The 17247-nt window shown below is 33.5% G+C and overlaps 1 protein-coding gene across 1 annotated transcript in view; it reads left to right on the top strand.

The window, feature by feature from the left end:
- The window catches only part of LRP1B (LDL receptor related protein 1B), a 2172360-nt gene that overhangs the window by 1587830 nt on the left and 567283 nt on the right, over positions 1-17247 (top strand). The window contains 4 exon segments of the mRNA XM_020984719.1: positions 4062-4188; positions 4350-4501; positions 4793-4917; positions 6474-6845. Of these exon segments, the coding sequence (XP_020840378.1) occupies positions 4062-4188; positions 4350-4501; positions 4793-4917; positions 6474-6845 (776 nt within the window).

The following is a 17247-nucleotide window of genomic DNA, read 5'->3' as shown; positions in this document are numbered from 1 at the left end:
GTACTAAAATTTTTCATTTTGTGCAGTCAGAATTACCTATTTTATATTGCATGATCTCTCTCTCTATTTCTAGAATCCTTCCCTCTGGCCATAGTTGTTAAAGCTATCTTATCATGTTCTTTTCCATTAAAAAAAATGATATGACTTTTAATGTTCAGGCGACCTATTCATTTTAAGCTCAAGATTTTCTGTTTTTTCTTAGTACAGAGTGCTAGTGATTTGGGAAGATCTGTGTCAACTGCTGTCTTAATGAAGCTCTTAACCATCATAACTATTAACTTTGTAACTGACTTTCTGAGGTATTCTAAATATACCATCATGTCATCTGCAAATAGGAATAGATTTTTCCCCTCCTTCTTGCTGATGCATATACCTTTCATATTATTATTTTGTCTTATTACTAAGAGTCAACACTGTATACTGATAGAGAGTTGGCCTTGAAACCAGCAAACAGGTAGTTTTTTTTTCCTTTATGCTGACGTATATATATATATATATATATCTTAATACTGTTATTTTGTTATTTTAACTAATGCCAAATACTTTTGTTGACTATTGGTTAATAATATGAGGTCTGACAGAGCTACTCCCCCTTACTTCATATATGTTCTCATTATTTTCCTTACTATTTTAAGTATTTTGTTCTTCCAAATAAATTGAGATTTATATTGTCTAGTTCTAAAAAGGATCACCTCAGTGATTTGATTGTTCTCACACTAAATCTGAGTTAATTTAGGTAGTATTGTCATTTTTATTGTCATGGCCAAATACAAGCAGGGAATATCTTTCCAATTATTTGTCTCTCTACTTCTGTATACAGAGTTTTTTTTTCTTTGTTTTGTCTTACTGCTGAGAGACAACATTGTACAGTGGATAGAGAGTTGGCCTTGAAATCAGCATGACTAAATTTCAACTCCTACCTATAACATATAACATCTTTGTGATGTCAGGCAAGCCCCTTAACCTCTTAGTGGTCTACACAGCTATCTGAGACTGTCAGGTGCAGAGAAAATACCATCCTATTTGGTAGAGGGAATTTCTTTCTTCACCTGGGAGGTCCAATACCAATCAAATCACAGGTTCATTCTCTATTTCTTATTTCAATAATTAGCATTTCTATAATTAAGTCATATAATAGAGAAGGGTCAACGAAGAAGTATAGTTGATCAAAGCAAGCCAATTCATTAAGCACCTCTGAAAACATATACTTCATTTTTCACCAATAGTCTATCACTTCTCTCTTGGGAAGTGAGAGAGATGTTTCACAATCAGCCCCTTAAAGTCAGAAGTGGCCACTGCATTGAACAGAGTTCTGATGTTTTACAGTGCGCCTTTCCTTTACATTGTTGAGGCATTTTTGGTGTGTTTTGTTTTATGGGGTGGGTGGGAAGAGGGAATCTGTTTACTTCACTTTTCGTCAACAATCAGTTCCCATAGGTTCAGTTATCATCTCTGTGTAAATGATTCCTATTTAGATGATTATTCAACTCTAATCTCTCTCTCTCTCTTGAGCTCTTATCCAACATTTTTTTTTAACTTGTATTGTTATAGCATGAGTGTCTCATATAGGTCTTTCCAAGTTTTCCTGCATTTTTAATATTTGTCATTACTAAAAGAACAATAATATTAGATTACATTCATATATCATAACTTGTTAATGGTCACCAATTGTTTCTTATTTTTCTATGAAAATCTTGGTATACGTGTTTTAGTATACATGAACTCTTTTCCCCTCTGTTTGACTTCCTAGTTGGGAGAGACTTGAGGCAGGAAGACCAGAAAGGGAAGGATTAAAGATTAGAGAGAAAATGGGGGTGTTATTTGAGGCAACCTGCTAGAGAAAGTTGGAAAAGTTTGGAATCAAATATATATGTAATGATACTGGTTTTCACTAGGAAAAGGATACCTCTTCCTTAGAGAACAGAGTGAAGGAGAATATAGGGCAAGGTGTTAAAAAAATTATGTGAAGAATGAGAATGGAGGAAACTGATAAAGTGCCATGTTATAGATGTCTATAATCCACATTTCATGTGCTGTCCCCATAACTGCCCTGGTTGGGACATAGGGATCCTTCATAATGGAAAAAATGTGTCTTCACAGGTGAAATATCATGGTGGGGTCACACTGACCCACCAGTTCTCTGTACCATATGTGATATGGGACTCCACTTATAATGGCAGAAGAACTCTTGATGTAGCTTCATAGTTGTCAGAAAATCCTGACACAAGGGGCAAAAAATAATAAAGAGAAGGACCAAATAGAATAGCACTTAGGCAGTATTTTTTCCTTTTTTGAAAATACTTAGGAAATTCTGAGTGAAGGCTGCTAAGGCAAGTTTTTAAGGATTATTAATGATTCTCCAGGACTGATTCCTGTTGCTGAACTTGAGTAGTGAAATATTTGAAAAGTCTTATTGACTAACTCCCTCAAGCAATTCACTTTAGTGCATCCTCAAGTCCAGGTTATCCTTATAACCCTACCATTTTGCTTCTTAGCAATGAAGTGTAATTATGACAGCTTAGATTTTAATTTCTTAAACTCACCTAAAGTAAATACAGGCCCGTTAACAGAAATAATCATGCCTAGCAATCCATGTGATGCAAAGAAGTATCACAGAGCTGTGATCATTTTATAGAGCCATTAGCCAATATTTTCCTATGACTAGCTCCCAGATGTATGATATGGCAAAAATAATGTGATAACTATCTCTTAGAAATAAAAAAAAATATTCTTTTTCCTTAAATTATATCCTTTATGGACATGTCAACTCACATTGATTGTTTTTAATGGAGTAATTCCCAAAGGCATTTTCTACTGGATACTAGGTCACCAACCAGTTTAAGGCATGGGGCGATGAGTAATCATATACAATTCATTTGAATGAGATAGGGGGAGCTTTCTAAAATCAAAATTTCCAGCGTAAGAGACATGACAAAGTTTTAAGTATACAGTGACCAGATCAGAGAATGACCATTCAGTGCTTCTCTTCCATTTCTGTTAACAAGCATAGTTCTAAGGACTGAACAAAAGACTGTAGAAGGTCTAAATGATATCACAATTAAGGGAATAATATTATACTTAGAAAAGTGACTCACAAGAGTCCTGCAGTCAATATACATTGAAAAAAGTGTGGTTATAGAGACATCTATATGACTTTTGACTTTCAGAACTATAACAAGGGCTTCTTTGTCAATATGTTATAGTTTTGTTCAAAATTACAGTAAAGGAAGGAAAACCCAACATTCTTTCTTATCACTGACAGTAAGGAACCTTATGATATTGTAATGTGTTAATAGGGAATCAGAAACAAGTAACAGAATGATATTCCAGAAACTGACTTTATCCTTAAGTACTCAAGTACATAGGATGCTTTTATTTTATTTTATCTTCTTTTTTGAGGTTATAAAGTCTTTTAGCAATGATTGCCTTCTCTGATTAGAAGATGGTCCATTGATCTGACTGGCAGCCATTTTTTCTAAACTTTCTCTTGAGTAATAGAGAAAGTTACTCTGAGACTATGTCTGGTGCATCTTGGCACTTTTACACGAGGAATTTTAGGGCAGCCTCATGTTGGCTCTGCTTAGCCACAAACCAGGTTGAGTTTATAGTTTTTGGATAAACAAAACTCATGCATTGCTTGAAACATTGTTTTCATTAATATAAGAACAATGTAATGTTTGACTAAAGAGATTCCACTGAAGGGACCAAGTTCAAAAGATTTGTTCTATTTTATCCCCAGAGCTCTGTTATTGCCACAGAACTTATGAACTCAAATCTCTTTGATTTCAGATGTTATGATCTTGTATTTTTTTGTGTGATTTCTTTACTTATGAAATAAAAGAAATAAAAATAAACATGCAAAAGTAGGTGATAAGTAGAGAAATCCAACAGCAATACCCAGTTAGTAGCAGCACATTCATGGAGTTGTTGTTGCCATTGTTTATGTAATTTCTGCATTCAGTTTAAAAATTTTTTAATGTCTTTGTTCATTTATTTGATCTGAATTTCATTTATTTAAATAAATCTTTCTACATCATTATAAATTCATAATTTAATTCCAGGTACCTGTTCTGGACTGAATGGGGACAGAATCCTTGCATTGGCAAAGCAAGATTAGATGGTTCTGAGAAGGTCATCCTTGTGAGCATGGGGATAGCATGGCCAAATGGTGTCTCCATTGATTATGAGGTCTGTTGTTTCTTTTTCCTCCTTTCAATATTCCAAGTATGTTGTCTTCTGGATTGTTTTGTATTAGCATGCCCGTCCCTATTTGGTTTTCCAGTTTTAAAAAAAATAAAACATTTGGATAAAAATAGCTTGGTAAACTTCACTTTGTAATTGATCTTTAGGAAAATAAATTGTACTGGTGTGATGCTCGCATAGACAAGATAGAAAGAATCGACCTTGAGAGTGGAGGGAATCGGGAGATTGTGCTGTCAGGGAGCAATGTGGATATGTTTTCAGTCGCAGTCTTTGGGGCTTACATCTACTGGTCTGACAGGTAATTTATTTTTCCATAAGTATTTGAGTCTCAAAATGTTATTTCAGTGCCAGCTGCTTCACCCTTGTAGGATTAGCCATTCCTTAGCAAGGTCACAAAAAGGATCTCACAAAGCCATATAATTTCCACAGAAAAGGTACTTTTGATATTCAAAGCTAAAGCATATCAATGTCATACACTAGAGTTGCTTTCTTTGCCTTCTGTTTGGCCATCTGTTGGCATCAGTTTAATGACTGGACTGATTTTAATTAGTTGAAGATTGTTGATCAGGCGTCTTGAACTTTCTTACAGAGCACATGCAAATGGTTCTATTCGAAGAGGTCACAAAAATGATGCCACAGATGCAGTGACCATGAGAACAGGCCTTGGAGTCAACCTAAAGGAAGTCACAGTCTTTAATCGAGTAAGGGAGAAGGGTGAGTAATTTTCGATAATCGTGTGAATTATTTTATATTGTCTTATGTTCATACTTACGTATATATATATATATATATTATATATATATACATATACATACAAACAGACATACATGTACATATATATAGACAATTATTACATTTTATTAAAAATTACCTTATTCTTATGTATCTAAAACTTTTAAGTAATAATCTTCCCAGGTAATGATTATTTAAAAAAATAATGTATATGAGAATATGAATATATATATGTATATATACATGTATGAGAATATACATGTAAGAGAATATATGTAAGTGTATATATGTGGGTATGTATATTCATGTACTTCTAAATCCATGTACATGTTAATATATGTTTAATAATGCTATATTCACATTTTTCTTATAGAATACATATGTAAGATTTGTATACACGAATACGTGAAATAAGTAAATGGGATCTAAATATAAAAAATGGAGGCAAACTATAAGAAATTCATGGGATATGAGAAAAGTAGGAAGTAGCTAACTTATTAAGTATGTTATGCTACAAGATATATTGAATGCCTAGAATGCATTATTCTAAACATGAATAATAATGATAGCAGGAGCCTATATAATGTTTTAAGGGGTTTTCAAAGCACTTTACAATAACTCTGGGAAGTAAGTGTTATCAGTTGCCCCATTTTACAGATAAGGAAATTGAAGCAGACTGAGGTTAAGGACTTACCGAGAGTCATACAGATAGTTCATTATTTGAGGCTAGATATGAACTCAGGTCTTCTTGACTCCAAATCCAGTATTCTTTCCACTGAATCACCTCACTGAATATCAAGCACATTCTAAACCATTTCATCTTTAAAATGTATTTTTCATAACTGCCAAAGCAGTTTAATGAAAAGAAAAACAAGTTCCATTTTACTTAAAGAAAAATTGCAAAACCAATCACACAAGAAAATATATAGGGCTCTCTTTATAAAGATAGTTACATCATTTGAAAAAAAATTATGATGGTTTAACAGAAGATTTATGCTTATTCATTTCAATGTAGCAAGTTCTTTTTAAATACCTACTCTGTACAGAATGCTAACTATGATAGATGCTGTAGAGATAGATACAGAATTTAGATGGAAAACTTTTAAGGAAAAGTAATTATTTTCTGAGTTGAAGGTCCTGAAATATAATTTTTGCTAACTTCATTTTGTTGGCATATGATTTTAATATTAGAAAGCTATATACACTATTGAGATAAGGATAGGGACTGTGGAACTGTAATTTCATTGGAATAGCAACTCTTTAATGATTAAATTGCCTCTACTACTGCCATTTACAACGTAAAGTCTTAGAGAGCTGGCTAATTCAAAAGCAATAAAAATTAATCTTGTTTGAATGTCATAGCAAGCAGATGAAGACGGTCACTGACATACAGTGCAGGCTTTCATGTTGGTAATAAGTCTGATCAAAGGGAAATTCTGTTCATTGTAAGAAACAGAGTGACCCAGTGCTATTTGAATCTCTAACTTTCAAATTTGCTCTAAGAAAAAAAATTCTTTTCTTTCCATACCTCCCAATAGGTACCAATGTATGTGCAAAGGACAATGGTGGCTGTCAGCAGCTTTGTTTATATCGAGGAAATTCTCAAAGAACATGCGCTTGTGCACATGGATATCTTGCAGAAGATGGAGTTACCTGCCTAAGACATGAAGGTTATTTACTGTATTCAGGGAGAACAATACTAAAAAGTATACATCTTTCAGATGAGACCAATTTAAACTCACCAGTTAGACCATATGAAAATCCTAATTATTTCAAGAATGTGATAGCTTTGGCTTTTGACTACAGCTTGAGAAGAAAGGGTACCAACCGAATCTTCTACAGTGATGCACATTTTGGAAACATACAGCTGATTAAGGACAACTGGGAAGGCAGACAAGTAGTTGTTGAAAGTAAGTAACATTATGTTTAAATATTAGAAATATTTCCTTGGATGATATATGTTATCATTATTATTAAAAATTGCATAATAATCTGTGATTACAGCATTCAATGGAGGAATAATTGCATACAACCATACCATTTTTCTACATCCCATGTTCCTAAAATGAATGAGACTTATATACAAACTGTATATATGGGAAACAAACTCTCTAATACTCACAAAGGTATTTGATCTCCTAGATTTAGGAATTCCCTCCAGTGATTCAGATCATGACCCATCCTTGCCTGCAATCCTCTGTAGTTCTTCTCCATGTCCATGCATAATTTCATCACAAAGATTATATCCAATGTGCTAGATGCATTTTTCATCTTTTCCTGACATCCCAAAGGTACCAGTGAAATACCCTGGCTGTCTACCTGCTATCCCTCACCCTCACCATGTCACCAGCTTATCCTCTCAGATAATATCCTTTACTCTGATCCTTCTTCAAATTTCTTCCTTGGTTATATGTTATAGCCTGCTTAAACCCATCATGAGCCACTGCATTGCCATCTGTTCGATAATTGTTTTCTATTCCTTGGAGACTATTGGATAACATGCCTCCCTGAAATATGTTAACACCAACAGGATATTGGTATTAAAAACACAGGTCGAGAAGTTTAGTGTCATTAAAGAAGCTTTGCAGTTTTTCAAAGACAATTTAGCCTATTTTCCTCCTCATATTCAACCCTGGACCAAATGCATTGCCCAGCTACACTATACGTCCCAGATATACACACTGATGGAATGCTCTAAAGGTCATAGATGTCATAGTTCGGGCAATAACAATCTCCATCCACTTGGTTTTTCCTGTGGGGGTGGTCAGGTTAGACTCTTTTGATTGGTTACATTGCACTTTCTGGAAATCCTACAAGGTCCTGGGCTTCATGTAGCTAGAGACATGTTAGCTGCAAACAGGAATGATTGGAGGACCTTACCATCCACAGAGGATTACTTTTACCTTGAAACTATTGGTTCTTCTCCAGCATAGTGGTAAATACTTTTTGCATGCATGTCTACATCTCTCTGTTTTATTCAAGATCCTAATGTTTACTATATGGGAGTACTTTGACAGTATTATTTCTATCATATCTATTAAGAAATCTTGAATAATTTTGATGTATAGATGGAGAAGACTTTGTTGGAAAGGCAACATTTTATTCTACTATGTCAAATGCTTTTTGATAATCAACAAGAAATAAGCATAATGGAATCTTATATTTACTATGTCATTCGGATATCTATGAAATGGTAAACATGTAGTTTGTTGTTAAATATTGCTTGTGAATACTCCCATGTTCTCTATTAACTTATTCAGGAACAAGGACCTTTATAGATGACTTATTTACATACATCCTATAAATAGCAGAGGAGGCATATCAAGTATTAGTTGATGTTTTCTTAAGATCTAAGATGCTTTCCATATCATTAGCGACTTCCTCTCTTTAGATGTTGATATATAAAATGCAGTGTTTTTCATGGTGATCTAAACAGGCAAAACCTAGAAGACAATGCAACATGTGTTGCATTGTATTAGTTTTCTAACATGGAGATCTTAAGCTGTTTCATTAAAATAATAGTTTCAAAATATATAATCTGCTACAGTAAGGTGATTTTTTTAAACTCAAAACGACCTAATGTTATATTTGACATTGTATTTCAGAGTATTAGATAACAATATGAAAAAAAATCAGGAATTAATTTGGTACAAATTTTTGGTATAAAACTTTACATACCATATGAGTCCCAGTTTCCTTACCTATAAATGAGGGAGTGAATTAGAAGGTCTCTGAAGTTCTTTCTGGTTCCAAAGTTCTATGATTCCATGATTTATTTATACTTCATAATTTTCACACCATTTTCTTGTTTATTATATTGTTGAATGCTCAGTACAGTGCTAAGCTGAAGCATTGTCCTTAATATCTCAAAGTGTGTTTTTACAAAATCCTTAAAAGCAACCCAGAGTCTTTCCCGCACAAACAAGCAAACAAAAACCTTTAGGATCCTCATTAAATATATATATATATGAATTAACTTTTAAGAAGCATTCAACAAACTACCACAAAATGCCTAATTGAGTTTTAGCTTTTTGTACTTGGCCACAGTAGAACTCAGACAATTGATACATTTTCGTAACATATCAGGATTTTCATTTTCATTTTAGTACTGGTTTGTAAAAAGATGGCCCTATCAAATGTACTTCCTTTCAGATTTAAAAGAATTATCTAGACTTAATTTTTTCTAGACAGTTTAAAGCTTTAAATTGCCGTATATGTGTGACTTGTATGTGCTAATTAGGTTAATTGACTTTGTGGCATACTATTATTTTGGCATGTATATCAAAGTAGTGTACAATAAGTAACAATTATGATAATTATTATGTGATGTATGAAGGCTGAATTTAGACGTAAATACTTAAAATGAGTCCACAATCCTAATTTAATATGAATTATTGAAGTTTTATGTCAGTGTTTTGTTTGACTTACCCTTTTTGATTCACTTCTTGAGATCACATAATTATAGATTTAGAGCCTAAATGAATCTTTTGTGTATTGTTCCTACTTTTGCATTTCGTTAGTTTCATTTGTCTTATAAAATCCAAGCAAGAGAAGTTCCTAAAATACCTAAATTTCAAATTGGGATTTTTATTGGGAGGGTGGTGGGGGATGTCTTAATGTTTTGTAGTATCAAATAATATGAGAATATCTTCAGTATTAAATACTGGTCACTTAAAAAACACCACCACCACAGATTTCAGTTGAGACTCATTGAGCTGTTTTTATGCTATGTAAGCCCTCAGATTCTATTGATTAATTGACTGGTTAAATTCTTCTTGAGAGATATGATTATTAATACCCAATGATTTGGGGAGATCCAGAATTGCCCTCTTTTTCTAAAGTCCTGATTTTAAAAGTTCAAGCTCTTGAAGAATATTGCTGATAATGAGATTAAGCTGACTTTCTTGTTCAGATCCCACCCAGATGGGTAAACAGTTGTGCTCTACACAGGTTTCAATGGGGATAAATCTGTGAATAGATTGCCCAAAGATGGGAGTAAGTTAGAAGTAAATGACATAATCAGAGTTCATTTGAATAGGTTTAACCCCTCATTGTAATATTCATTATCTCATTAATTGTTAACCAATCAGAGTTGATTACCATCTTCTTCCAATGGGCATATAAGCCATAAGCCTGCACCATAATTGTCTTTGATCTAAGAGAGAGACAGCCAAATGACCATCCTTTTATTAATAAACATGCTGGCATCATTAATAAAATTATTAAATTAACCAGAAATTATGTATCTCAAATCTTTTTAAATGTCACACACCTTTGATTAAATCTGAAGTTCGATAGAAAAGGATAAATCCAACTTAGATCAGTTTGACAATTAAAGGCCTGACACCCAAGATAAGAAGAGAATGCGTTAACAAAAAGTAACACCATAATCTTATGGCAAAGGACCTTGCTTTTAAAATTGATTAGAAACACAAATTGGATAAACTGAATATCTCCGTTATACAAGTAAAACAGTAGCATAGTGAATATTTCAAAGGTGGTGTTTGAATTCTTCCACTGTTTTGGAATGATGCTATTTTGCATAATGTTTGAAGGAAGGAGGCTAGGAGTTGAGGCTGGGAATTCTTACCCTCTATTAGGAAGGTCCTACTATAAGAAAGCTAATATACTAAAATCTCAGTTTATAGAAGAAATAATTTTATGGCCAAGTCTTTGTTTTATTAAAGGATTTTCTTTTGTACATAGTGGTGTACTACAGTTTTCTTAATATTAGAGGTAGAATTCTATAATAGAATGGATTTGGATACATAGAGACCTTAGCCTGAATCTCTTCTCTCATGTGTATTCATTCTATGATTGTGGGCAAGTCACTTCATATTTCTGAGTCTTAGTCTGTTATCTATAAAATGGAGAGAATGGTATCTATATTAACAGGGTTGTTTGTAAGACTCAAATGAGGTAATGTAAGCAAAGCAGTATGCCAACATTAAAATATTTGATAAATATAAGGAGAGAAAGAGTCAGGCAGTGCCTAGAGAGCTGGCTTTGGGCTTTGATGCCACAAAGTCCCAAATTTCTGACCCACCTCTGACATTTACTGGCTATGTGACTATGGTCCTTACAATCAAGGACTTTTAGATCCTCCATTTGTTCCCTCCATTTATTGATACTCTGATTCTGACTGGAATTGATCAGCTTGTGAAATAGCTGCCTAACTCTCTGTTGTATCATCACTCTCCTAGTAGTTTCCTTAATTCATCAGTGCAAGCAAGTTTCTTAATCTTTTAGTATGACGAGCATCATCTATAAATCTATAAGATTATAAGTCTCAAAGATGATACCAACATGAACTAGTAAAGGGGGTATACTCATTTGGGTGTTTCCTATAAAAATGAAATTATAGGTCCAATTCCTATTTCTATAAATGTCAGGAATTGTTATTAATATGATATATATATTATTTGAATATATTATTTGAATCATAGGTAGATTTTTAAGAATATATTCAATAACAATTAAAATATCATGCCTTTTTCAATATGCCAAGACTAAAATTAATTTTTGTGATGTTTACTCTTACATTTCTCTAAAATGATTTGACTTATATAATCCAAACAAGAAAATTCCTGAGACACTCATATTTCAAATTTGTTTTTTTCTAAGTTTACTGTTTTCAATGGTTAAAAAAAAATATTTAGAGAATCAAATGTTAAAATACAGCTATCCTTCATTCCATGTAAATTGGTATGTAAGAGTCCAGACTGAGAGAACTGATATGTAAAAAACTATATCCGATATGAATAATCTGTCAAATTTTAATTTGGGAAATTCCCAGGTTGCAGTAAACCAATATAGTATACTGGTACCTATTAGAAGGTATGATATTATAGTCTAATTATATTAAGTACGACAAAAGTTCAAGCCAGAAGAAGTGGAATGACATTATGGAAATGAACTATTTGGAGTGAAAGAATTCACCAGATGTAGCATAAGTTCTCATGTGTTCCAAGGGGTGGGGTGAGGAGAAGCAGAGTAGCAGATGGTGGATAGGAGATACTGAAGTGGGGGAAATTATTTAAAGAAAAGAAGTGGAGCAATATACTCAGAAGACACAACATTCTGTATTGTACAGTACTGTAAACACACAGTGCTTCTTCCAAAACCTAGCATTTTGTATGTGCCATTCTACCCACTTGTAATGTATCCTCTCTTTATATCTGTCCAAATCCTGCTAATCCTTCAAGGAATTCTTTGAATACTTCAGTCCATAATGATCTCCTTTTCTGAACTCTGAAACCACTACTTCTGTCACTTATTTTGGAATTTATCCATGAATTCATGAATAAATAATTATTTATTAAGTGCTTACACTGTACCAAGTACTGGTGATTGCACAAATCACCTGGGCAAATGTTTGACAAGGGAGGAATGGTAGTGTTGATTTTTATGACTATTTTCAGACCTAGGTTGGAAAGATTGAGGAATAGGGAGAACAACATGGCCTACAAATGACTGGGAAGTACCTTGGTGGTCTTGAGACAGGACAAGATACGGTAAATGCTCACCAGTCAGAGCAGAGGGTCACAGGGAAGCTTAAAGTCCTATGATAGGTTGATTTTGATTATTTATGTCTTTTGTGTATGCATCTTTTCTTCTCAAGTAGAAACTTAAACTTTAAAGGACAGGAACTCTGAAATATCTCTTTTACAAACTCTTTGGCTATTAATGAAGTAATGATTATTATGGAAGTTCCACCTCCTGAATACCAAGTGAAAAGCTTGGATAGGCAAACTAAATATTAAGGGAATGTACCAGCAAGCAGTAGGTAGAAATTGAGGGAGGTAGATGAACAATTAGAGTGACATACTATAATAATTAAATGTGCCATGCCTAGGGATGGCTTCATTTCAGGATTAATGTACAGTCAACTGCATAGATTACAGGCATGCTCTGACACTCCTGGCAATAGTGACTCTCATTGAAGCATTGATTGTATTTTTTTAAGTCAAAACTATTTTTCCCTTTTCTTCCTTGGTTTTATTTTTGTAGCCTTTCATCTGTAATAATGTGTAATGTTTTATTATAGATGTTAAGATGTGTCTTCATGAGATGGGATAAATTTATTGGGAAAACCCTTAAAAAGAAATAAAAGTCAGATGGATGGATAGATAAATAGACAGATATATCATACATACATACATACATACATACATGCATACATACATACATACCAAAAGAGAATATTTGGATCTAGTAATTTCAATTCTTTCCCTTTTTAAAGAATACATAACTTCTACTCCTGGAGGAATGATAGATCAAAGAAGGGATATTTACATAACTGTCATATGCCATCTCTTTCAGGATTTTGCCTGCAATTTGAGTATGCTGTAACTAGAAAGAAAATTGTGCCTGGGTTATAGTCCCATGATAAAGATCCCAGTGGTAAATGTAACAATTCCTATGATAAATATAGAAGACCATATTTTCTGAAAGACTTGGACTTTAAAGTTTTTGTTTCTCTAGTTCACAGTCAACATATTTAAATTTTGTTTATACTAATTTTGATAGTTCTTTTGGATTCTCCAAATTCATTTTTATTTACCTATCATATGTTTCTTTTTTTTATTTTTGTAAAATTAAGAGTTAAATTCAACTCTAATTGTTTAAATTTTCAGATGATTATAACCATTGTTGTTATTTCATTTTTTAAAGTTGCCGTTTTAAGGATCTTTAAACATACACAAAGTTTAAAACTAATACAGAAAGATTGCTCAACTTTAATTTTATGCCCTTCATGTTCACAAGCAATAATTAGTGCAATTACTCAATGCACTGGTATCATAAGCCTGTATCAAATGATGATGGCTGATCATGCTTGCTCTTGCATGTATCATATTTAGTAGTACTTGCACTAGATTAAGTTTCGGTAGAGGCTACTTTGCCATTATTTTCACTTTGCTAACTTTGATTTAAATTTTTTAAGTAGCTGTATTTATGCAGGAATTACACTTGAAGATAACCAATGAATTTGGCAATTGCTTCATGAAGACATACCCCATCCCCTACCCAAGAGATACTTATGCCTGAATGGCTGCCAAATAGAATAGAACATTATGGCTTAAGAATTAGTCCTCTACCTATAAAGGTGAAGCTATACTTCAATCATAGGAATTATTTATATTTCTAATGGAGTACATAGTCTAATAATTGGGAGAAGGGGGAATCAAGTATACAAACATATTACTATTTACTTCTAACTATACTTGTGCTTCAAGGAAATGCTTCCCCCCATATTTTCCTCAATTTGTTACATAATATTTATTGAGCCCTCAAAATTGGTTAGAGTACTAGGCTTGGACAGACTTAGGCTTGGAAGAGTTGGATTCAAAAGCTGCCAGTGAAATTTATATGTATGACTCAGGATGAGTCACCCAAGTCACTTGACTTGAGTGCCTCCAACACGCAAACCGCTTCAAACATATATATGCCTCAAACAGCTTCCCAAACCTCTCTATCCAGGGGGAATACCCCATTCTGAGAAAATCATAGATCCTTTGTGTATTTTTTAAAATGATCCCTTTTTAAATTTTATGTTTTTAAAATCCATTTAAAAATTTCTTTCCAACTCTCTCTCTTCCTCTAGTCACTCCCTATTCATCAATCTGTATTCAGAGTTCGTCAGTTCTTTTGCTAAATGTGGATAGCATTTTTCATTATGAGTCTTTAGGAATTGTTTCCTGTTGTTGATTATTGTTACTATGTTGCTGTCACCATGCACAATGTTCTGGTTCTACTCACTTCAGTTTGCGTCAGATCACATAAGTTTTCACAGGCTTTTATGAAACCATCCAGTTTATCATTTCTTATAGCACAAAAATATTCTGCAACTTGTTCAGCTGTCACCCAGTTGAAGGACAATCCCTCAATTTCCAGTAAAAGCTTCCTTTGTATATAAAACAACAGCTTAGGAGTCTTCCTTGTCCTCTGAAATATTTGATTTACAAGAAATAAAATGGAAGAAGATAAAGTTATCTTTTGCAAAGAGTTTATCACCAACTTATGGAAAGGTTAGGTTATCTGATATTTTTGAATTTATTTGGTCACTGGTTCCTTTATCCATACCTCCAGATGTGTCAGTACCCTAACCATACTATGTGTTCCAGACAAACTCCGTTAAGATTAACTTTTAAGGAGCAAAAATAACATCTGCCAGGACTCCATACTTATATAGAATTTTAGATGTGAAATAGTATGGCTTGAGTGAGGCCCATAGTGAAAAGTGACTTAAAAAAAATAAAGACCACAAATGGAATGTTAAAAGAAGCATTTTTTATAAGAAGTAATAAAGATGCATACATAGTAGTAGTTTTCTTTGATTTAGAGGCATTTATACTATGAACCCAGAAATTAAAATAAAGGTATTGTGAATTGTTTAAAAAAACAAAAAACTCACCAGACGCATGATAATGGGCCCTAAATTCTTAAGAATATAAAAAGAACACCTTTAGAAACAAATAAAGACACAAGTGAATCCACGTCACTTCCTAACCCACACCACAGAAACGGTTATCATTTGTTGAGCTGTCTAAGGCAGTTCTGTTTGATACACTGAGCAAAATATGCTCAGCTTTTTAGGTTTAGATAGGAGTATAAATAAGCTTTACTATAATACAAAAAAAAGATCTGAACAGTGCTTAAATGCTACTATAGAAGCATTACTTACAAACCTTTCAAATACCAATTCATCCTGTCTTCCTTTACATTTTGGGGCATAGCATGCTTTTATTCAGAAATGCTTTATAAAAAAAGAACAAAAGTGAATATTGGGGGGGGAGTCCATCTTACATGAAATCATCACTTGAATGTAAGATTCTTTTAAAAGATCTAATATAAAGGTGGTTTTCTTTAGACTTTTAATCATAAAGCTTTTTTAAAAGTTGCATTATTTAAAATAATGAGGGAGATTCTCTTTCCAGATGACTTAGTTGGTATGCTATCAAGATGCCTAATTTTGCAACACCTACAGCATATTTTACAACTTTGCTCTTCACAGTTCCATAGATGAGCAACCCCAGAAGTACTCAGCTTGTTAATTTTGAAATGAATGCCTGTAGCAGTTCCCAACTACATTTTCTTTTCTTAAGGATTCTTGCAAAGTATACTTTGCAGTAAGATCCAAATATGGAAAAAAGGAGATAAAGTAAATGTTTTGACATCATTTTGATACTCAAGTGAAAAGTAACTGGTGCCTATCTGTCTAATTCTATTCCATCATAGAAATATTCAAGGAATAGTGACTAATTTCCTTCTTGTACAGGATATGCAAGACCTCAACTCTAGAATTCCAGAGGGAGCTCTTCTTTCATCATCCACCTCTTTACCTCCACCCCAACTCAGCATTCTTTGGTCCAGGTGTAGACAATATCTCACATAGTCTTATGTCTATTTCCAAAGCCACATAAATAGCTTACAAATGGGATCACAAGAGTCAGACACAAATGAAAAAACTAAATAGTTCTATATAAATGACTAAATAAAGACAAAATAGTTCTATTGGACTTGTTCAATTATTTTTTAGATATGTCTGACTTTTCATGATCCCATTTGAGATTTTCTTAGCAAAGATAGTGGAGTGATTTGCCATTTCCTTCTGCAGTTCATTTTATAGATGAAGAAACTGAGACGAGCAGGGTTAAATTACATGCCCCCAGTCACACAGGTAGTAAGTGTCTGAGGCCAGATTTGAATTCAGGAATAGTCTTCCTTACTCCAGGCTCAGTGTTCTATCCACAGCACCACCTAGCTGGCATTCTCTTGGACAAAAAAACAACCTATTAGTATTGCCTAAAGGAATACCTGGACATTTGTCTAATAGATCACATCCCTTAAGCATATCCAAAATGAAATGCTACATGTGGTCCCTAAAAAAACTAGCTATGTTATCTTTGACTTTGCTTGTTTTTCATTCCATGCATCCAGACTATTACCAGAGCCTTTTCTCTTACAGTACCACCACACCAGGCCAGAACTTCCTTCATATTCCTCCTACAACCCTCTTCCCTCAACCTAGACAATAATGAAGGCCTTTTCCCTGAATTGTTATTACAGTCTCTAAGAATAAGATATTATCCTGCTCCTCTTCAGCTCCATCCCTCTTGTGTTATATTATTTGCTGTTGTTTCATGTATGTTAAGCTTTACAACCTGATTTTAATCTCTTTAACCCAGCTACCATATCTTTTACTTCTTTTGTGTTATCTCTTTTTTCCCATAGCTCATAGCACAGTATGGAATGCATGGTAGTTAATCATTGGCTCTTGATAGGATTGCCTGATTGATTGGTCCTCCATCT

This window comes from Phascolarctos cinereus, unplaced genomic scaffold (genome assembly GCF_003287225.1).
Source record: "Phascolarctos cinereus isolate Bilbo 61053 unplaced genomic scaffold, phaCin_HiC Scaffold_726;HRSCAF=1367, whole genome shotgun sequence".
NCBI classification, from domain to species: domain Eukaryota; kingdom Metazoa; phylum Chordata; class Mammalia; order Diprotodontia; family Phascolarctidae; genus Phascolarctos; species Phascolarctos cinereus.
Note: the sequence above shows the minus strand (reverse complement) of the source record. Positions and strands in the feature narration are given on the sequence as shown.